At 40.3% G+C, this 17619-nt stretch overlaps 2 protein-coding genes across 2 annotated transcripts; both read left to right on the top strand.

Moving 5' to 3' along the window:
* The first annotated feature begins 8411 nt into the window (after positions 1 to 8411).
* LOC142932593 (protein NLRC3-like) lies at positions 8412 to 12331 on the top strand. The gene is made up of 3 exons (XM_076076522.1): positions 8412 to 9979; positions 10077 to 10250; positions 10550 to 12331. The coding sequence occupies exons 1-3, from the start codon at positions 8463 to 8465 to the stop codon at positions 10812 to 10814; spliced, it is 1956 nt and encodes a 651-aa protein (XP_075932637.1). The 5' UTR covers positions 8412 to 8462; the 3' UTR covers positions 10815 to 12331.
* A 485-nt stretch (positions 12332 to 12816) lies between these two features.
* On the top strand, positions 12817 to 16266 carry LOC142933139 (neoverrucotoxin subunit alpha-like). The gene is made up of 4 exons (XM_076077285.1): positions 12817 to 12886; positions 13407 to 13917; positions 15103 to 15167; positions 16199 to 16266. The coding sequence occupies exons 1-4, from the start codon at positions 12817 to 12819 to the stop codon at positions 16264 to 16266; spliced, it is 714 nt and encodes a 237-aa protein (XP_075933400.1).
* The last annotated feature ends 1353 nt before the right edge of the window (positions 16267 to 17619 follow it).

The raw sequence follows: 17619 nt of genomic DNA, 5'->3' as shown, positions 1-17619 counted from the left end.
ATCATAAAGCTGTGAGCTGCAGCAGCTTAACAGAAGTTAGAGAACAGGAGAGTCAGAAGGTGTTAATAGATCTCGGTCTGTTCACATCCACACAGTCCTGACAAGAGCTCTAATTAGGCCACAAGTGGAAGCAGCTGTGTGGGTGAACCAGGCTTCACTAAAGAAAACCAAAGGCTCAGATATTATCAACATATTACCAGTCGAACAAGTTCAGAATACAGAAACAAAAGGTTAAAGGGCTTTTTAAACCTCATCACACCTCAATTTAAGTGTCACAGAAACGTTGGAGAGAAAAGTAGTCCCAAACCAGACACTTTTCTCTCTTTTATTATTCAAATAAAGAAAATGTGTCCACATTGTGATCCACTTTTCAGCTGCTCAGTATGATGTATTGAGTCACCGTATATTGTTACATCCCCAGTGAAATATGTTCCATATACTGTCGTTGTTGACTGTCACAACAGGCCGAACGTTGTAGGATAAACTGGATATCTTAGAGAAATAGAGCAAAGAGGAAATCCTGCTTAAGTCATTTATTGTATTAATGACATTTCAATCAGTCAACAAAGGTCACCTTCCCTTGTTTCCCTCGTTATTTGGAGAAGATACGCTCCTTCAGGACGTCGTAGCAGACCTCCACCACCTGAGGGCGCAGCAGAACAAGACGTGTTAGGGAAGACAACTGTAGTCCTGACTCTCCTCTTTCTGATGTACATGTATATCTTTAAATTTGGTGATTATTTTTAAATTAGATGGCTGCATAATATCTGAGAGATTGGCATTATTTTTATTCAAAAAGAGAAAGAAAGATTTTAGGAGAAATCTACAGAAATAAATCACAAAGTGCAGTAAAATAAACACCTTTATGTGTATTTTGGATGCTTATTTTCACTTCAAAGAAAGAAAAGGGCTGCAGGGAGTCGCAAAACAATATCAATAATTATACAACATATTTACATTTACAAATGCATAATTGATTGATACATATAAAAATGTATTATTAATGATGTGTTTACATTTATAATTACAGTTGACGGACACATTCTGCTGATGGCATATTAGAAATTGAGAAACTCAAGACCCTTTATTAATGACTTACTAACATTTCAACAGACTGGATGACTTTTTTATAGTGAGAGAAACACAAGCATTTAGTTAGCCCTTCATAAAGGGTGACTTATCAAAACGTCAGCTCCAGGAGATTTAAACAAGTGCCACACTCCTTCCATTTCTTAATGATGGACTGAACTGAACTCTGTGGGATGTCCAGTGAGTTGGAAATCTTTTTGTAGCCATCTCCTGACTTGTACTTTTCAATGATCTTTTCTCTGAGTAGCTTGGAGTGTTCTTTTGTCTTCATGTTGCAATTGTAGCAGGAATACTGATGAACCTGAGACTGGACCTCCCAGACACAGGTGTGTTTATACTACAATCACTTGACACACATCAACTGCACTCAGGTCATCTCCATTTCACTACGTGTGACACTGCTGGCATCAACTAGCTGGACTTCTGTTGAATTAGGTCAGTCACTTTAAAGGGGGTGAATATTTATGCAAACACTTATTTTACACTATATATCTTTAATTAATTGACATTAGTTTGTAAAAATCTGTTTTCACTTTGACATGAAAGAAGCTTTTTATTGATCATGATTTCATGTATAAAAGCAACAAAATGGGAAAACATCCAAGGGGGTGAATACTTTTTATAGGCATTGTATGTATATAATATGTGACTAGATGGATACTTCATGTATCCCCGGGGGAGATTGGTACGTCACATTTACAGCTCTGGAAGTGAATTCATGACCTGTTTTAAAGCCAATCACAGTGTTGGAGTGTTGATGTTGTCAGTGATGAGGAGCTTTATGTTCTCAGGTTTGTTCCAGTGTGGAAGATGCTGTGGGTTAAACTTTAACACGTATCATATAAAGTCATATAAACATGATGCAGCTGATCTTTGAACTGAGTGCTGCAGGTTCAGACTGGTTTATTAAAGTGTTGGAGTGTGACAGCAGCCTGAAGACACTGAGGACTGATGAAGAAGAAGAAGAGGATTTAATCCTGATGGAGCTCATCGTCTCACTCACATCAACAGAAAACTCTTTTTCTACAGACCTGGTCCAGACAGCAGAGAGCTGCAGAGTGTTGAAGTTCATGAGAAGAAACTGAGTAAGTGGAACTTTAATTCATGACAGAGGAGCTGCTCTTTGTTGGTTCATGTGTTGACCTCCTGTCTTTGATAATGAGTCCACAGCACAAAGTTGATCTGACAACAGATACTTGAAACTGCAGCTGGCTGTCTTTAAAGTCTACATGCAGAAACAGATCCCATTTCCTGCTGAGACACAAATCAAATGAGACTGAAGACTAATGATGAACCCGTCTGTCTGTCTTCATCAGGTGGCTGCAGCTTATCAGCAACATGGAAAGGTATCACACTCAACACTTCTCATTACATTTGATCCTGTTTTACCTTCAACATATTCATTCTTACTAACTTGATGTTGACTGTTTCTCTGCTCTTTCACTTGAACATTGACTCATAATAAAGCTATAAATCTATAAAACAGATACAGTCGTTAGATTGAGTTCTGATACTGGACTAAAGTCTGGACTTTGATCCTTCAGGTATTTTATGAAGCTCATATTTCATGTTTATTGAGGCCTCTGTTGGTCAAAGTGCTCTCATAGATCAAATGACCATTTCTACTCTGTTATTTAATAACTTCATCTAGTAAGAATCAGTGTATGCCTAGTCTAGGGACTAGTTGCAGAGGTCTGTTTCTCTGCTCTTTCACTTGAACATTGACTCATAATAATCCCATAAATCCATAAAACAGTTTCAGTCATTAGATTAAATTCTGAGACTGAACTTCAGTTCAGACTTCGATACTTCACTGATTTTAGATCCAAGAACTAATAATTACGAGTTATTATCAGTCATTGTTTCTGATGTTGCTGTAATGATACATTGAGGTTTATTATTTAGATTTCTATGTTATCTGCAGTCAGTTTTTTCTTCACATTGAATCCAACAGAAACAAATAGGATCATCTGAGTGTGAAGAGGATCAGCTGAGGGTTTCATGTCACAATAATATGAGCTTTATTTAATGCTATTCTATATTTACTGTAAATTACATCATGTGTCTGTTTTACTGACTGGAGCAGCAGACTGAAGATTTTCAATAAAGTTGTTGATTCAAATGCTGACTGGAGCTCTTTAGACAAACTGTGAGATGATCACAGGTTCAACATGACACATGTCCTGCTGTATCCATGACAACGAGTGAAGTCCTTGTGTTAACCCTCTGGACCCAGCAGTGTGACGGTCTTATTACCAGAGAGCACTTGAACACATCACAGAGTGACAGGAGGAGGGCTCAGTGTTCAGGTCCAGAGGGTGGAGCTTTATGTTTCTCCCTCAGCTGCTGAGCTCCCCCTGGTGGTCAGTGAGGTTTACACTCAGTCAACAGACTTCATGTTCAGCTGGATTCAATGACACTCATTACTTTGTTCACCTTGTTTTACAGATGAACACCTTCAATAATTCACTCACACTTCAGACATTGTTCAAGAAACATTCATTCATTCATTCATTCATCTCTTCCAATGTTCTGAGTTCATCTTTCTACAATCAGCTTCTTCTCTTCTTTCAATCACTGTAAACTGAATATTTTTGGGTTTTGAACTGTTTCAAGACGACATCTTGAGCTCTGAGGAATCATCATGGATCATGTTTGTTCTTCTTATACTTGTACATTAAAGTGTTAATCTACAATAATACAATAGTGTGTTGTAGATGCATCTCTGTGTCTGGCATTAGCTTCTTGGTGCAGTGTGAACCTTGTTGATTAAACGTCATCAGTTCAAATCCCAGCTGTGCTAGAAGATGCTACGTGTCACATAATTACAGCTTCTTTATTCATAATCTTCACATTCACTCACTCACACACATTCTTATGAGACAATATATGTCTGATAAAACATTGCTGTATTGATCCTTTTCTTGTTGACAGCTGCTAGTTTTTCTAACAGCTGCTGAGACTGAAGACTAAAAACTGAATGACCTTCCCTGCTGCTCTTCCTCTGTGTGCCAGGATCCATCAGAGACCAGAGTCCCCTGGACCTGAACCTGAACCCAGCTGTGTGTCCCCTGAGACTAACCAGTCACACCAACATGGCATCGATTTTAAAAGAGGAGAAGTCTCTTCTGCACAGTAAGTTTAATTACATTTAACATGTACCTGACAGCTTCCCAGTATAACTGGTCTTCTACTGCTGATATTAAAGTACTCTGTAAAGAACAGTGGACAGGTGATGATACTGCTGTTTGTCCTGCTTTCTGAAAAGTAACAAGAAGTAGTAAAACCAGAACTACATCAGTGATCAGTCACTTCCTGGATGAAACAGGAAGTGGTTTATTACCTAATATGTCTCCAAACTACAACCAGGACAGTGTATTTGAGTTCAGACAATCATCAATCAATCAGACAATCAATGAGGGACAGAGTTCATTACAGTCCACAGTGATTTACAATCGAGGAGTCAAACTGAACAAGAACTTCAGGTAGATGTCATGAGAACATGAAAGTACATCCTTCTCAAATAAACAAGTGAAAGTGTGTTAGAGAGCTACGTTTTAACATGTTAAAGACATGAGATGTACGTCAGGTGTGTGAAGGTGTTGTGTGACAGATGTCTCTCAGATGGTGTGGAAGATGTTCAGTGACTCTGGTGTCCTGACTTCAGTAGTTCATTCCACCACTGTGGGATCAGAACAGAACAGAGTGATGATGGAGATGAGAGACCACAGGGTCCTCTGAGGGACAGGGCGGCCAAACGTCCAGAGGTAGAGGAGGATTGTAGGGTTTGACCATGGCTCCTAAGGAGGAAGGACCAGTTCCCTTCACTTCCCTGTAGACCAGCACCAGAGTCTGGAGCTGATGTGAGCTGAGGCTGGGAGCCAGTTTAGAGAAGCCGTGTAGGAGAACATGGATGTTTGTTTATCAGACAAGAGTGGACCAAACCACATACATGAGTGATGTGACAGGTCAACAGTCTTCAGTCTGAAGACATCTGACTAACAACACACTGGTTCAAAAAAAGCTACACGAAATACAACAAGTATCCCATGTTGAATAAACATAAGCAAGACGTGTTTCAAAGACAAACTTCAAACCAGTTAAAGCAGAGAAATGAAGATTGCATGTTCAGTAAATGTCAGTGTTTCTATCAGTTCACAGCAGCAGAGAGAAAAGTCTCCTGAACCCAGCTGTGTGTCCATGAAGAGTGATCGGTCTAAAGGTCGTCTGATTGGCTTCAAAGATGGACGCCGTTCTTATAACCCAAAGTAAGTAATTCAAACCTTCTGAAACATTGAGCTAGCTGTTCTGATCCTCAGTTCTGATACAGAATTGTTCGTGCATCAAGTACAGTGTTGTTTTCAATATAATCAATCACGACAAAACACAATATCTTTAACTAGCTGGTCTGGGGACGATGTGCAGAGGTCTAGGGACTACCAGCGGTGATATGTGGAGTAGTTTCAGGGGTTCTGGGTCAACATTCAGAGGTCTGCGTCCGGGGTTCAGAGCTCTGGGAACAAGTTGTAAATGTATGCTGGTTAGTGACAGATGTTTGGGGCCGAGCTACAGAGGTCTGTGCACTAAATACAGAAGTTTAGTGACTACCAGCAGAGGTCTGGTGGCAGAAAGCACTTTGATGAAGTCAGTAGTAGGTAGTTAAAGAGTTGCCTGTTGGAATGTCATCCTTATATATCCGAGCCTTTGTTGGTGACGAGGTTTGTTGAGACTCTTGCTGTGTTGAACTGAGATAAAGTCAAAATATTCCTAATGAGTTTCTTACATGGCTCATGAAAATGAATATTCCACTAATATTCTCATTTACATGCAGCCGTGCATTCGATTGACGTACAGCTCATCCTCATCACTGAGGCCAGTCAATCACACGTCGGCTGTGTTTGACGGGTCGATGCCCACACACGTAGTTTATCACATCAACATATGGAAAAGTGGAACGCAGGAGACACTTGTGCCTTTTTGCTTCTTTTCGTTAAAATATGTTTTTTCAAAGTGCTCCACTGGAGGCAGACTTGTTGGACTGTGTGAACTCAGCCTCCCTCTCTTATTCCTTCAAACACCTTCTTGAAAAGGTCCACGTTGAGATATTTGTTCATATCTAAAAACCTGTTGATGTCAAAGTCCTTCATAATGCTTAAAAGTAGGCGTGTTTCTCCTTCTGAACAGAAATGAGAGCTTTTTTTCGGGGCATGCATCTGTACTCCAGCTTTGCATACTGTTGGCTAGTTGCTTTGTGGTCAACGCACAGAGCTGGTCATGAACAGGAAAGAGACCATGTGTTGCAAAGTGACGTAAAAACCATACTGATTACCATATTCATAATGAGCTGTCTACATGTCCAAAGAATGCTCATAAAACCCTGAATAATATCAACATATCCCACAAGTCTTCACTGGAAAATGCTCCATAAAGAATAAGGACTTATTCAGAACATCCAAACGGATAATAATGTTTACATAAACCACATAAAATTTGAAATATTGTCACATTATAAATAATAGTGGAATATGAGTGTGCATGTAAACAGTCATTGTGTCTCATTGTGATGCTATTTGGTTGAATAAGCAAACAAGTCACCATGAAAAATCTGTCTTCTTCGTCATTAAAGACACATTTTAATGTCAGTAAAATAACTTTTACTGTTTAATAAAACCAGTAAAGCAGAGATATGAAGATTGTATGTTGAGTAAATGTCAGTGTTTCTATCAGTTCACAGCAGCAGAGAGAAAAGTCTCCTGAACCCAGCTGTGTGTCCATGAAGAGTGATCGGTCTAAAGGTCGTCTGATTGGCTTCAAAGATGGACGCCGTTATTATGACCCAGAGTAAGTTCTTAAAACAGATGAAACGGATGACTAACTGTTACACAGATATAAAATTTGGTCGTCTATCATTTATAGTCTTTGATCTATCATTATGATCTAACTTCTCATTATGATCATGACATGACGCAATATCTTTAACTAATTGTAGGTTTTAAATCAGACAGGAAGTAGCATTCTGGATATAATCCTAACTCTAGTTGCAGAGGTCTGGAGACTAGAAAGACTGACTAGGAGGAGGAAGTCTCCCCAATGGTGCTGTGGCCAAAACCAAATACAGACCCTTTGTTTCAAGTGATATGGCAGATCAACAGTATTAAGTCTTGGTACATCTGACTAACAACACAATGGTAGAATAGAAACTACACCTAAGATGAAAAAGTATCACATCAGATGTGATTCTAGTTGTTTCTAGTTGTAGTTGTATCTAGAGGTGGAAGGTATAGAAGATATATAAAGTAAACCGGTATGAATATAATCTTTGACGATACCGTGCTGCCAATAAAATAACTTTTACTGGTTCTCATTGTGATCAATCATGACAGAACACAACATCTTTAACTAATTGTTGTATTTGTGTTAATGGTACAGACCCAATGTGAGCTAATTCTTCATGATTCCTCCACAGAGAGGACCAGGAGAGCTCAGAGGTTCCCAGAGGTCAGTCTGCCCAGCAGCATCAAACACACCTGGACTCCATATTTATGGTCTGTACATGTACAACTACTTTTACATCTATTCTGTTCACAATCATCTCCATGCTACACTTTGTAGACCAGTGGATTGTCAGTCTGTCCAACGTGGATCTGATGTTTGGTTCCATGGTTTTAGTTTGTGTCATTCATAGAATATTCTGTTCCAGCTGCTGGAGGAGAACATCGTCACTTTTGTGAAGAACGAGCTGAAGAAGATCCAGAAGGTTGTGAGTTCAGATTACCCAGAATGCTTAGAGAGTCAAAGGGAGGATGAGGAGGTGTTGGACGATCAGGATGAAGAGCAGAGGAGGAGCAGCAGAGAGGCATTTGAGAAGATCACAATGAACTTCCTGAGGAGAATGAAGCAGGAGGAGCTGGCTGACTGTCTGCAGAGCAGTAAGAGGATTTCTCTAAATATTTAACATGCTGGATAAATGGGACGTTTACTAATGTCTCAAGAGATGGACCAAAATATATTCATAGTCTCATTCTTTGAGGAAATGACATGTTGAAATCTATTCTTTGACTCATTGATCTTCTTTGTTGTGTGTTCATTCAGGACTTCTTGCTGCAGTTTGTCAGCGTGAACTCAAATCTAACCTGAAGAAGAAGTTCCAGTGTGTGTTTGAGGGGATCGCTAAAGCAGGAAACCCAACCCTTCTGAATCAGATCTACACAGAGCTCTACATCACAGAGGGAGGGACTGCAGAGGTCAATGATGAACATGAGGTCAGACAGATTGAAATAGCATCCAGGAAACCAGACAGACGAGAAACAACCATCAGACAAGAAGACATCTTTAAAGCCTCACCTGGAAGAGAGGAACCAATCAGAACAGTGATGACAAAGGGAGTGGCTGGCATTGGGAAAACAGTCTTAACACAGAAGTTCACTCTGGACTGGGCTGAAGACAAAGACCACCAGGACATACAGTTCACATTTCCATTCACGTTCAGAGAGCTGAATGTGCTGAAAGAGAAACAGTACAGCTTGGTGGAACTTGTTCATCACTTCTTCAGTGAAACCAAAGAAGCAGGAATCTGCAGGTTTAAAGAGTTCCTGGTTCTGTTCATCTTTGACGGTCTGGATGAGTGTCGACTTCCTCTGGACTTCCACAACAATGAGGTTCTGACTGATGTTACTGAGTCCACCTCAGTGGATGTGCTTCTGACAAACCTCTTCAGGGGGAAACTGCTTCCCTCTGCTCGCCTCTGGATAACCACACGACCTGCAGCAGCCAATCAGATCCCTCCTGAGTGTGTTGACATGGTGACAGAGGTCAGAGGCTTCACTGACCCACAGAAGGAGGAGTACTTCAGGAAGAGATTTAGAGATGAGGAGCAGGCCAGCAGGATCATCTCCCACATCAAGACCTCACGAAGCCTCCACATCATGTGCCACATCCCAGTCTTCTGCTGGATCACTGCCACAGTTCTGGAGCATGTGTTGAAGACCAGAGAGGGAGGAGAGCTGCCCAAGACCCTGACTGAGATGTACATCCACTTCCTTGTGGTTCAGTCCAAACTGGAGAAGGTCAAGTATGATGGAGGAGCTGAGACAGATCCACACTGGAGTCCAGAGAGCAGGAAGATGACTGAGTCTCTGGGAAAACTGGCTTTCGATCAGCTGCAGAAAGGCAACCTGATCTTCTATGAATCCGACCTGACAGAGTGTGGCATCGATATCAGAGCAGCCTCAGTGTACTCAGGAGTGTTCACACAGATCTTTAGAGAGGAGAGAGGACTGTACCAGGACAAGGTGTTCTGCTTCGTACATCTGAGTGTTCAGGAGTTTCTGGCTGCTCTTCATGTCCATCTGACCTTCATCAACTCTGGTTTCAATCTGCTGTCAGAAGAACAAACAACCTCCCGGTTGTCTAAAGTCATTAGAGACAAACCTAAACCAAAACGTCTCTACCAGAGTGCTGTGGACAAGGCCTTACAGAGTCCAAATGGACACCTGGACTTATTCCTCCGATTCCTCCTGGGTCTTTCACTGCAGACCAATCAGACTCTCCTACGAGTTCTGCAGACAGGAAGTAGCTCACAGACCAATCAGAGAACAGTCCAGTACATCAAGAAGAAGATCAGTGAGAATGTGTCTCCAGAGAAAAGCATCAATCTGTTCCACTGTCTGAATGAACTGAATGATCATTCTCTAGTGAAGCAGATCCAACAGTCCCTGAGTTCAGGACGTCTCTCCACAGATAAACTGTCTCCTGCTCAGTGTTCAGCTCTGGTCTTCATCTTACTGTCATCAGAAAAAGATCTGGACGTGTTTGACCTGAAGAAATACTCTGCTTCAGAGGAGGCTCTTCTGAGGCTGCTGCCAGTGGTCAAAGCCTCCAACAAAGCTCTGTAAGTACAGAGAGAGTTGGATTCATATATCATAACTTAAATACGCTGCTATCTTTTCTACTTATTGATTATTTGCTCTTCATCATTGTGTCTTCAGACTGAGTGACTGTAACCTCTCAGAGAGAAGCTGTGAAGCTCTTTCCTCAGTTCTCAGCTCCCAGTCCTCTAGTCTGAGAGAGCTGGACCTGAGTAACAACAACCTGCAGGATTCAGGAGTGAAGCTGCTGTCTGCTGGACTAGAGAGTCCACACTGTGGACTGGAAACTTTCAGGTCAGTATTCATCAATATGTTCCACTGATAACCACCTTAATCCTGATTTACATTAATGGATACATTCTTAACCTGCATAAGATTGTGTCTGTGCTTGCATGGTTTTAAACCAATTGTGTTTAATTTGTTTCTATTTAAAAAATATCAATTAAACATGTTTTATGGTCTTTTTTTGCTGTTATAATTTGAAATTTCAGAGAAGAATCAAAGAGTTAGCAGTAATGTTGTCAGATTGTTGATCGACATTAGTGAGTGTTTGGTTGTGACTAGAAAACGTGTGTTGTTTTGTGTGTTTGCAGCCTGTCAGGCTGTCTGATCACAGAGGAAGGCTGTGCTTCTCTGGCCTCAGCTCTGAGCGCCAACCCCTCCCATCTGAGAGAGCTGGACCTGAGCTACAATCATCCAGGAGACTCAGGAGTGAAGCTGCTGTCTTCTGGACTGAATGATCCACACTGGAGACTGGAAACTCTCAGGTATGAAGAGGCCTGCTGCAGCTACATCTCAGTGAAGAACCAACAGCTGATTGTAGACATGGTGTGTGAGAGCCCAAAGAGGTTTATTTAGGACTGGACCAAAGTTATATTGGGACACAGGCAGTGCTCTGTGGCTGCAGACGGACTTGAACTGTAATATGTTCACCCTCAGATTACAGATAATAGAAACCAGTGTTGACTGTTGCTAGGAGACGGGATGTGAACAGCAGTGTCAAAGTCAGACACTTTGTACATCCAACCATCCCCCCCGACCTCCTCCATCAGAGGGTTTGTGGCGCTGTAGTGATTTCAGGCTACTTTCTCCTTTACTTCTGAGAGACAACAGTCATTATTACACAAACACAAGAGGTCACTTGTCAGGACCAAAACATCCAACAATTAATACTTCTATATTGACAACGGATCAGCTGACTCTGTGTAATGGTGAAGAGTCGTGTAGCGGTGATGAACCCACAGAGAATTGTCTCCATCTCTGCAGCTCTTTTAGCTCCTAGTTTTGGTTCTGCAGCACATTTCCTGTTTGGTTCAGTCTCAGTGTTTCCAGCAGCAGCTGTTTTCATCCAACAAGCTGTGATGAAGCCACTGTTCACTACCTGCTCAGCAGCAAACAGCAGACATACTCAGTTAGAGACTAGCTGGTGAACATAGTGGAGCATTTAGCAGCTAAAGAGACAGATGTTTCCCTCAGGAGGTGGTGGAGACCAAAAACAGAGCTAAAAGAGAGAGAATATTGGACTTCCATTCATCAGGTGACACAAACACAAAGAGTCCTGATTAATCATCATGTTGATGTGTAACTGCTGGATGTGGAAGCAGCTAGTTGATATCATGTTAGACACAACTACTTTCTTTCAATCATTTTATTTTCAGTTTATATAGTTTACACACCACATGTTACCCCCAAAAAGAACAGCACATAACATAACATACCTGCTAACTATACAAACAATCAGACTCAGACACAAAAACAATCGAGACACAAGAAACCAAAACAAACATAAATCATCACCCTCCATATTGACCCTGCAATAACAATTAAATATTAATTGCGGCTAACTATACAGACAGTCAAACTCAGCAACAAACCATGTTTTTTTTTTTAAATCTGAGAAAACAGCACAGTTGTAGATCATCATCGTCCATATTATACCTGTCACAACAATTAAATAATATTAAATATTGTGGACTTTTCCCTTCACCAGCTCACTTGGATCCCACGTTGCAAAACCTATTCGTATGGTTTAGGCATAGTCCTCTCCAATAAAATACATAACAGGGTTCCAAACAGAGAAGAACCCATTTATGTCTCCTTGGAGAACATGTGTGAGCCTCTCCAATGGGAGTAGTTGTAGAACATTATAAAGCCAACTTGAAACAGATGGTTGTGCGCCGTCTAGCCAATACTGTAAGATTGATAACCGTGCACAGAACGATAGAAGACTAAGAATTCTGTTTAATACTGGTGAGGCAGCGTCTAGGCCTAGGATGCATTGTACAGGATTGAGCTCAATAGGACACTGTGTTATGGAGGATACTTGGTTACCAATTTCAACCCAAAATGTATGAATTTCTGGACAGAGCCACATTAAATGCACATAGGTGCCTACATGCTGCTGACACCTTCCACATACATCTGTGGGGCTGAGTGAGCTCTCTCCATTACCTGCTGTAATTCTCCATTGAGTCCGCCTTCTGTTTCAGCTCACTGTTTTCTTTTTCAATGTGACTGATGCAGGTTTTTAAGTCCTCAACGTCGTCTTCGTTGCAGCTGACTCTTTGTTGTACTGCAGTGATTTGGTGTTTACCTCTTATATTATATATATATATATACTGTATATAAAAGATCATAATTAATATCACCACTGTATTAATGGTTTCATAGAAGCATCAAGCCGTGATATTAAGTCTGTTCTACACTGGCTGATTGCGTCCATGAGCGACTGAAGGGAGACTTGACTTTGGTTTAGATGTCAGAGATTTCACAGGTAATCAGCTACTTGTTCACTAGTTTAAAGGTCGTACATCCGTTGGTTTGAACTTGTAGAGGTTCTATTAACAAACTGACTCCGCCCATGCAGTGCGACTCACGCACGTGCGACCACGACCCAGAACCGACACAACTACTTTATAAGCTGATAATATGTCAGATGTTGTGTTTACAGCTTGTTTTCACTGAACCACAAGTGGACAAAGAAATCAATTGATGCAGGTTTAAACATTTGATTTACTGACTGACTGGAAGAGGAAACTGAGTCTGAAATGGATGATTGTCAATATAATACTGATAATAATATATCATGAATAAGTGAACATAATGAGCTGTCGTCATGGGCCAATCAGAAGAAGCTCCAGTGAAGTAAAAGAGTATGAGCTGATGAATAATAAGTGCTCCATGTGAACATGAACAACAAAGCTCTGTGTGTGAGAGCGATGTAATGTCCATGTTTCATGCTGCTCTGACCCCCCTCCTCCTTTCAGGGTGGAGCCTGCTGGAGTCCGATGGTTCAGACCAGGTCTGAGGAAGTGTAAGTGTGCTTTGAATTTGATTCATGAAAACAAAGCATCTTCAAACTGTGACATCACTCATTCACATCTGATGTCATCATCAAACAGATGATAGATTAATAACTGCAGCTGTATTGTGTCTTGTTCTCTCCATCAGATTCCTGTGAACTCACACTCGACACAAACACAGTGAACAGAAACCTCAAACTGTCTGACAACAACAGGAAGGTGACACATGTGGAGGAGGATCAGTCATATCCTGATCATCCAGACAGATTTGACTTCTGGCCTCAGCTGCTGTGTAGAACTGGTCTGACTGGTCGCAGTTACTGGGAGGTTGAGTGGAGAGAAAGAGTTTCTGTATCCGTGAGTTACAGAGGAATCAGAAGGAGAGGAGACAGTGAAGACTGTTTGTTTGGAAGGAATGATCAGTCCTGGAGTCTGTTGTGCTCTGATGGTGGTTACTCTGTCTATCACAATAAGACAAGAACACCCATCACCTCCTCCTCCTCCTCCTACTCTGGTAGAGTAGCAGTGTATGTGGACTGTCCTGCTGGCTCTCTGTCCTTCTACAGAGTCTCCTCTGACACACTGATCCACCTCCACACCTTCAACACCACATTCACTGAACCTCTTTATCCTGGGTTTGGGTTTGGGTTCTGGTTCAGGTCTGGTTCCTCAGCGTCTCTGTGTTCTCTGGAGGAGGGAGAGTCTCCTCCTGCTAGAGAAACCTTCTCTCTGCTGACCAGATAGTTCAGTGTGTACAGGATCACACACAGCTGAGTTAGAGAATGTGATTAGGAGTTTATCCTCAGGGTGGTGTTTGTAGTGTTCTCTCTCCAGTATGCTAGAGGTTGATGAAACAATACTCTGAACAGAGTGATGTAACTTCAACAACCTTACTCTCATTCTTGAAGGTCGTACATCTTATGTGTCCAAACAGAACATCATGTATTCCTTGGATTCCCCGGAGAGGTGTTTATTCTGTTTATTATTACAGAGGATTATAAAAACAAAATAATATGTTAAAATAATTATTCGATTTTTTTATATATACTGTATTTAAACACACACACACACACACACACACACACACACACACACACACACACACACACACACACATAAAATATAGCCTATATTCCATCAGAAAAACATTCCAGCCAACAATCATCTTTTTGGAATTCATTAAATGAGTGTGTGTGTAAGTGTGTGTGTGTGCATATGTATGTGTGTAGGTGTATATGTGTATAATAAAATGTAGTAAATAAAAGTTGTATCTGATGAACTTTAACTGAGCTCTGTGACTTTCCAACAATGCGTGTTAATAACAGTGACTCTAACATGATAAAGGTGATTGTTTGTTTACTATATGATCAGTATTTAGTACATTGTGTGTAGAATGATGGATTTGGGACACAGACTGTGGTGTTGTTCATCCAGCAGGGGGCGTCCTCTCACTGCACATCAAGTCTCAGAGTCCTGAACAACTGAACACGTTTGGACTAAAGATTCAAACTAATTATAAACTTTAATTAAATTTAACAAGGAAATAAACTGACGCATTCAGTCGTTAGATTTGATTAGATTTTAATCTTAAAGAAATAAACTGTGACTGAGTGTGTGTTGGAGGTTATATACACATGTAGTATACATGTGTGTGACATTTTCTTTATTAAAATCACCATTTCTTCATCCTTCTGCTCCCCGTGTCTCTGTGTTTGGGTCCATCTCCTGCTACCTTTTTGCCTTAACTTGACAGAAGGAACCAACCGAAAATATGGACTCAGCAGATGGATGGTTTAAAGAGGAGCTCTATAACCTGAGTTATTCCCTCTTTTGTTTTCATGGAGCGTGGAGGAGATCTGTGTTGAGATTGGTGAGCAGGAAGACATCAGCAATGTTATGAATGGCAGTGGTGGGCCGTCAGGGCCTAAACAGAATCACAAAGTTATAGCTATTTTATTATTTAATCATTTTTCATAAATACACTACATGTATTCTAATTAATTTTCCCATTATCTTATTTTCTCATTGCACAGCTACTGTCCTCCTCTGTTGCTCTGCTTCCAGCCTGCAGCGCTGCTTCCAGTGCAGCTTGTTTTAAGGAGAGCTTTTATCCAATCAGATTTCACCTCGATGTCTCGAAAAGGTTCAAAGTTGCTTCATGTTAACAGAAGAATTGTTAGAATCTCATAGTTTGTTAAAAAAAAAGGTTCAAATAGTTGTTAAATATTGTGTAAATATCAAATAATCTTATATTTCCTCTTTCTGAATTCCCTGAAAAGAAATGTTAGAATATTATTCATTTGAACAAACAACTCATATAATCAATGACTAATAAATCATAAAGCTGTGAGCTGCAGCAGCTTAACAGAAGTTAGAGAACAGGAGAGTCAGAAGGTGTTAATAGATCTCGGTCTGTTCACATCCACACAGTCCTGACAAGAGCTCTAATTAGGCCACAAGTGGAAGCAGCTGTGTGGGTGAACCAGGCTTCACTAAAGAAAACCAAAGGCTCAGATATTATCAACATATTACCAGTCGAACAAGTTCAGAATACAGAAACAAAAGGTTAAAAGGCTTTTTAAACCTCATCACACCTCAATTTAAGTGTCACAGAAACGTTGGAGAGAAAAGTAGTCCCAAACCAGACACTTTTCTCTCTTTTATTATTCAAATAAAGAAAATGTGTCCACATTGTGATTCACTTTTCAGCTGCTCAGTATGATGTATTGAGTCACCGTATATTGTTACATCCCCAGTGAAATATGTTCCATATACTGTCGTTGTTGACTGTCACAACAGGCCGAACGTTGTAGGATAAACTGGATATCTTAGAGAAATAGAGCAAAGAGGAAATCCTGCTTAAGTCATTTATTGTATTAATGACATTTCAATCAGTCAACAAAGGTCACCTTCCCTTGTTTCCCTCGTTATTTGGAGAAGATACGCTCCTTCAGGACGTCGTAGCAGACCTCCACCACCTGAGGGCGCAGCAGAACAAGACGTGTTAGGGAAGACAACTGTAGTCCTGACTCTCCTCTTTCTGATGTACATGTATATCTCCAAATTTGGTGATTATTTTTAAATTAGATGGCTGCATAATATCTGAGGGATTGGCATTATTTTTATTCAAAAAGAGAAAGAAAGATTTTAGGAGAAATCTACAGAAATAAATCACAAAGTGCAGTAAAATAAACACCTTTATGTGTATTTTGGATGCTTATTTTCACTTCAAAGAAAGAAAAGGGCTGCAGGGAGTCGCAAAACAATATCAATAATTATACAACATATTTACATTTACAAATGCATAATTGATTGATACATATAAAAATGTATTATTAATGATGTGTTTACATTTATAATTACAGTTGACGGACACATTCTGCTGATGGCATATTAGAAATTGAGAAACTCAAGACCCTTTATTAATGACTTACTAACATCTCTAACAGACTGGATGACTTTTTTATAGTGAGAGAAACACAAGCATTTAGTTAGCCCTTCATAAAGGGTGACTTATCAAAACGTTACAGGTAAGTAAAGGTGTCTGCTGGCAAACTAAAATAAAAAGGATTCAAAAAATTAAATAAAAGTGTGATGAGAAAATGTGATTCAAAGTTACACAAACTGATAGGATCTCTAATATCAATCTGTTTTATGTGAATTCCTGTGTACAAAACCAAGACTGATCTGATGACTGCAGACAATGATGGAATGTAATGAATAATCACCAAATCTCCACAAAATATAAAAATAAGTATTTAGATTCAGAACTTAACCAGACTTTGTAACATTTGAATCTTTCCTTTCATGAAGAATTTCCACTTCAGATATTATTCAAAATATGTCCAGTTACTCAGGTAAATAAAATTCCTACTTTCACTTAATGACTAATGCAGGCTTGATCATTACAAACATAGATTCAAAGATCATATTTCCTACAAATACATGGCTAGACACTGAGACACTAATCCATCATACTGCTATACGTCAGTATGATCAACACTACCTTTAGTTCAGACTAGTGGGAGGAAGAAGAGCTCTCTTTGGTCGATAGAGTTCAGCATCACAGTCAGTCAGCGAATGGAAATACTTTTGAGACACTTGTAAAATGTGAACGGTCTCTTTCTGGGCGAAGCTGCTGACCTGCAGTCAGCCAGAGCATGAGGCTCCCGGCTCTCCTCTAGAGATTCAGCTTTTTATATACAGTCTATGGTTTTAAGTTCGGTATAACCCAAGCACTATTCTTCACTAGTACAAAATATGCACATATGAAGTTTATAATAGGACTTGCCTCACCGTTTCCTCCCAAGGACGTCACAACATGCTGTAGACAGATCAGTCAAACTGACAGACAAATGAGC

This window comes from Anarhichas minor, unplaced genomic scaffold, assembly GCF_050575085.1.
Source record: "Anarhichas minor isolate MPS153535 unplaced genomic scaffold, ASM5057508v1 ptg000058l, whole genome shotgun sequence".
In the NCBI taxonomy this organism is placed as follows: domain Eukaryota; kingdom Metazoa; phylum Chordata; class Actinopteri; order Perciformes; family Anarhichadidae; genus Anarhichas; species Anarhichas minor.
The sequence above is the reverse complement of the archived record's forward strand: the minus strand, read 5'-3'. Positions and strand labels throughout refer to the sequence as shown.

What these genes read in the sequence shown, in the direction of transcription:
- LOC142932593 (XM_076076522.1), top strand. Translation starts at nt 8,463, where the DNA reads ATGACAAAGGGAGTGGCTGGCATTGGGAAAACAGTCTTAACACAGAAG. An exon ending in AAAGCCTCCAACAAAGCTCT is followed by an intron (nt 9,980 to 10,076) that starts GTAAGTACAGAG and finishes TTGTGTCTTCAG; the next exon opens with ACTGAGTGACTGTAACCTCT. An exon ending in TGTGGACTGGAAACTTTCAG is followed by an intron (nt 10,251 to 10,549) that starts GTCAGTATTCAT and finishes GTGTGTTTGCAG; the next exon opens with CCTGTCAGGCTGTCTGATCA.
- LOC142933139 (XM_076077285.1), top strand. Translation starts at nt 12,817, where the DNA reads ATGCAGTGCGACTCACGCACGTGCGACCACGACCCAGAACCGACACAA. An exon ending in ACTTTATAAGCTGATAATAT is followed by an intron (nt 12,887 to 13,406) that starts GTCAGATGTTGT and finishes TCTCTCCATCAG; the next exon opens with ATTCCTGTGAACTCACACTC. An exon ending in CAATGTTATGAATGGCAGTG is followed by an intron (nt 15,168 to 16,198) that starts GTGGGCCGTCAG and finishes TATTTGGAGAAG; the next exon opens with ATACGCTCCTTCAGGACGTC.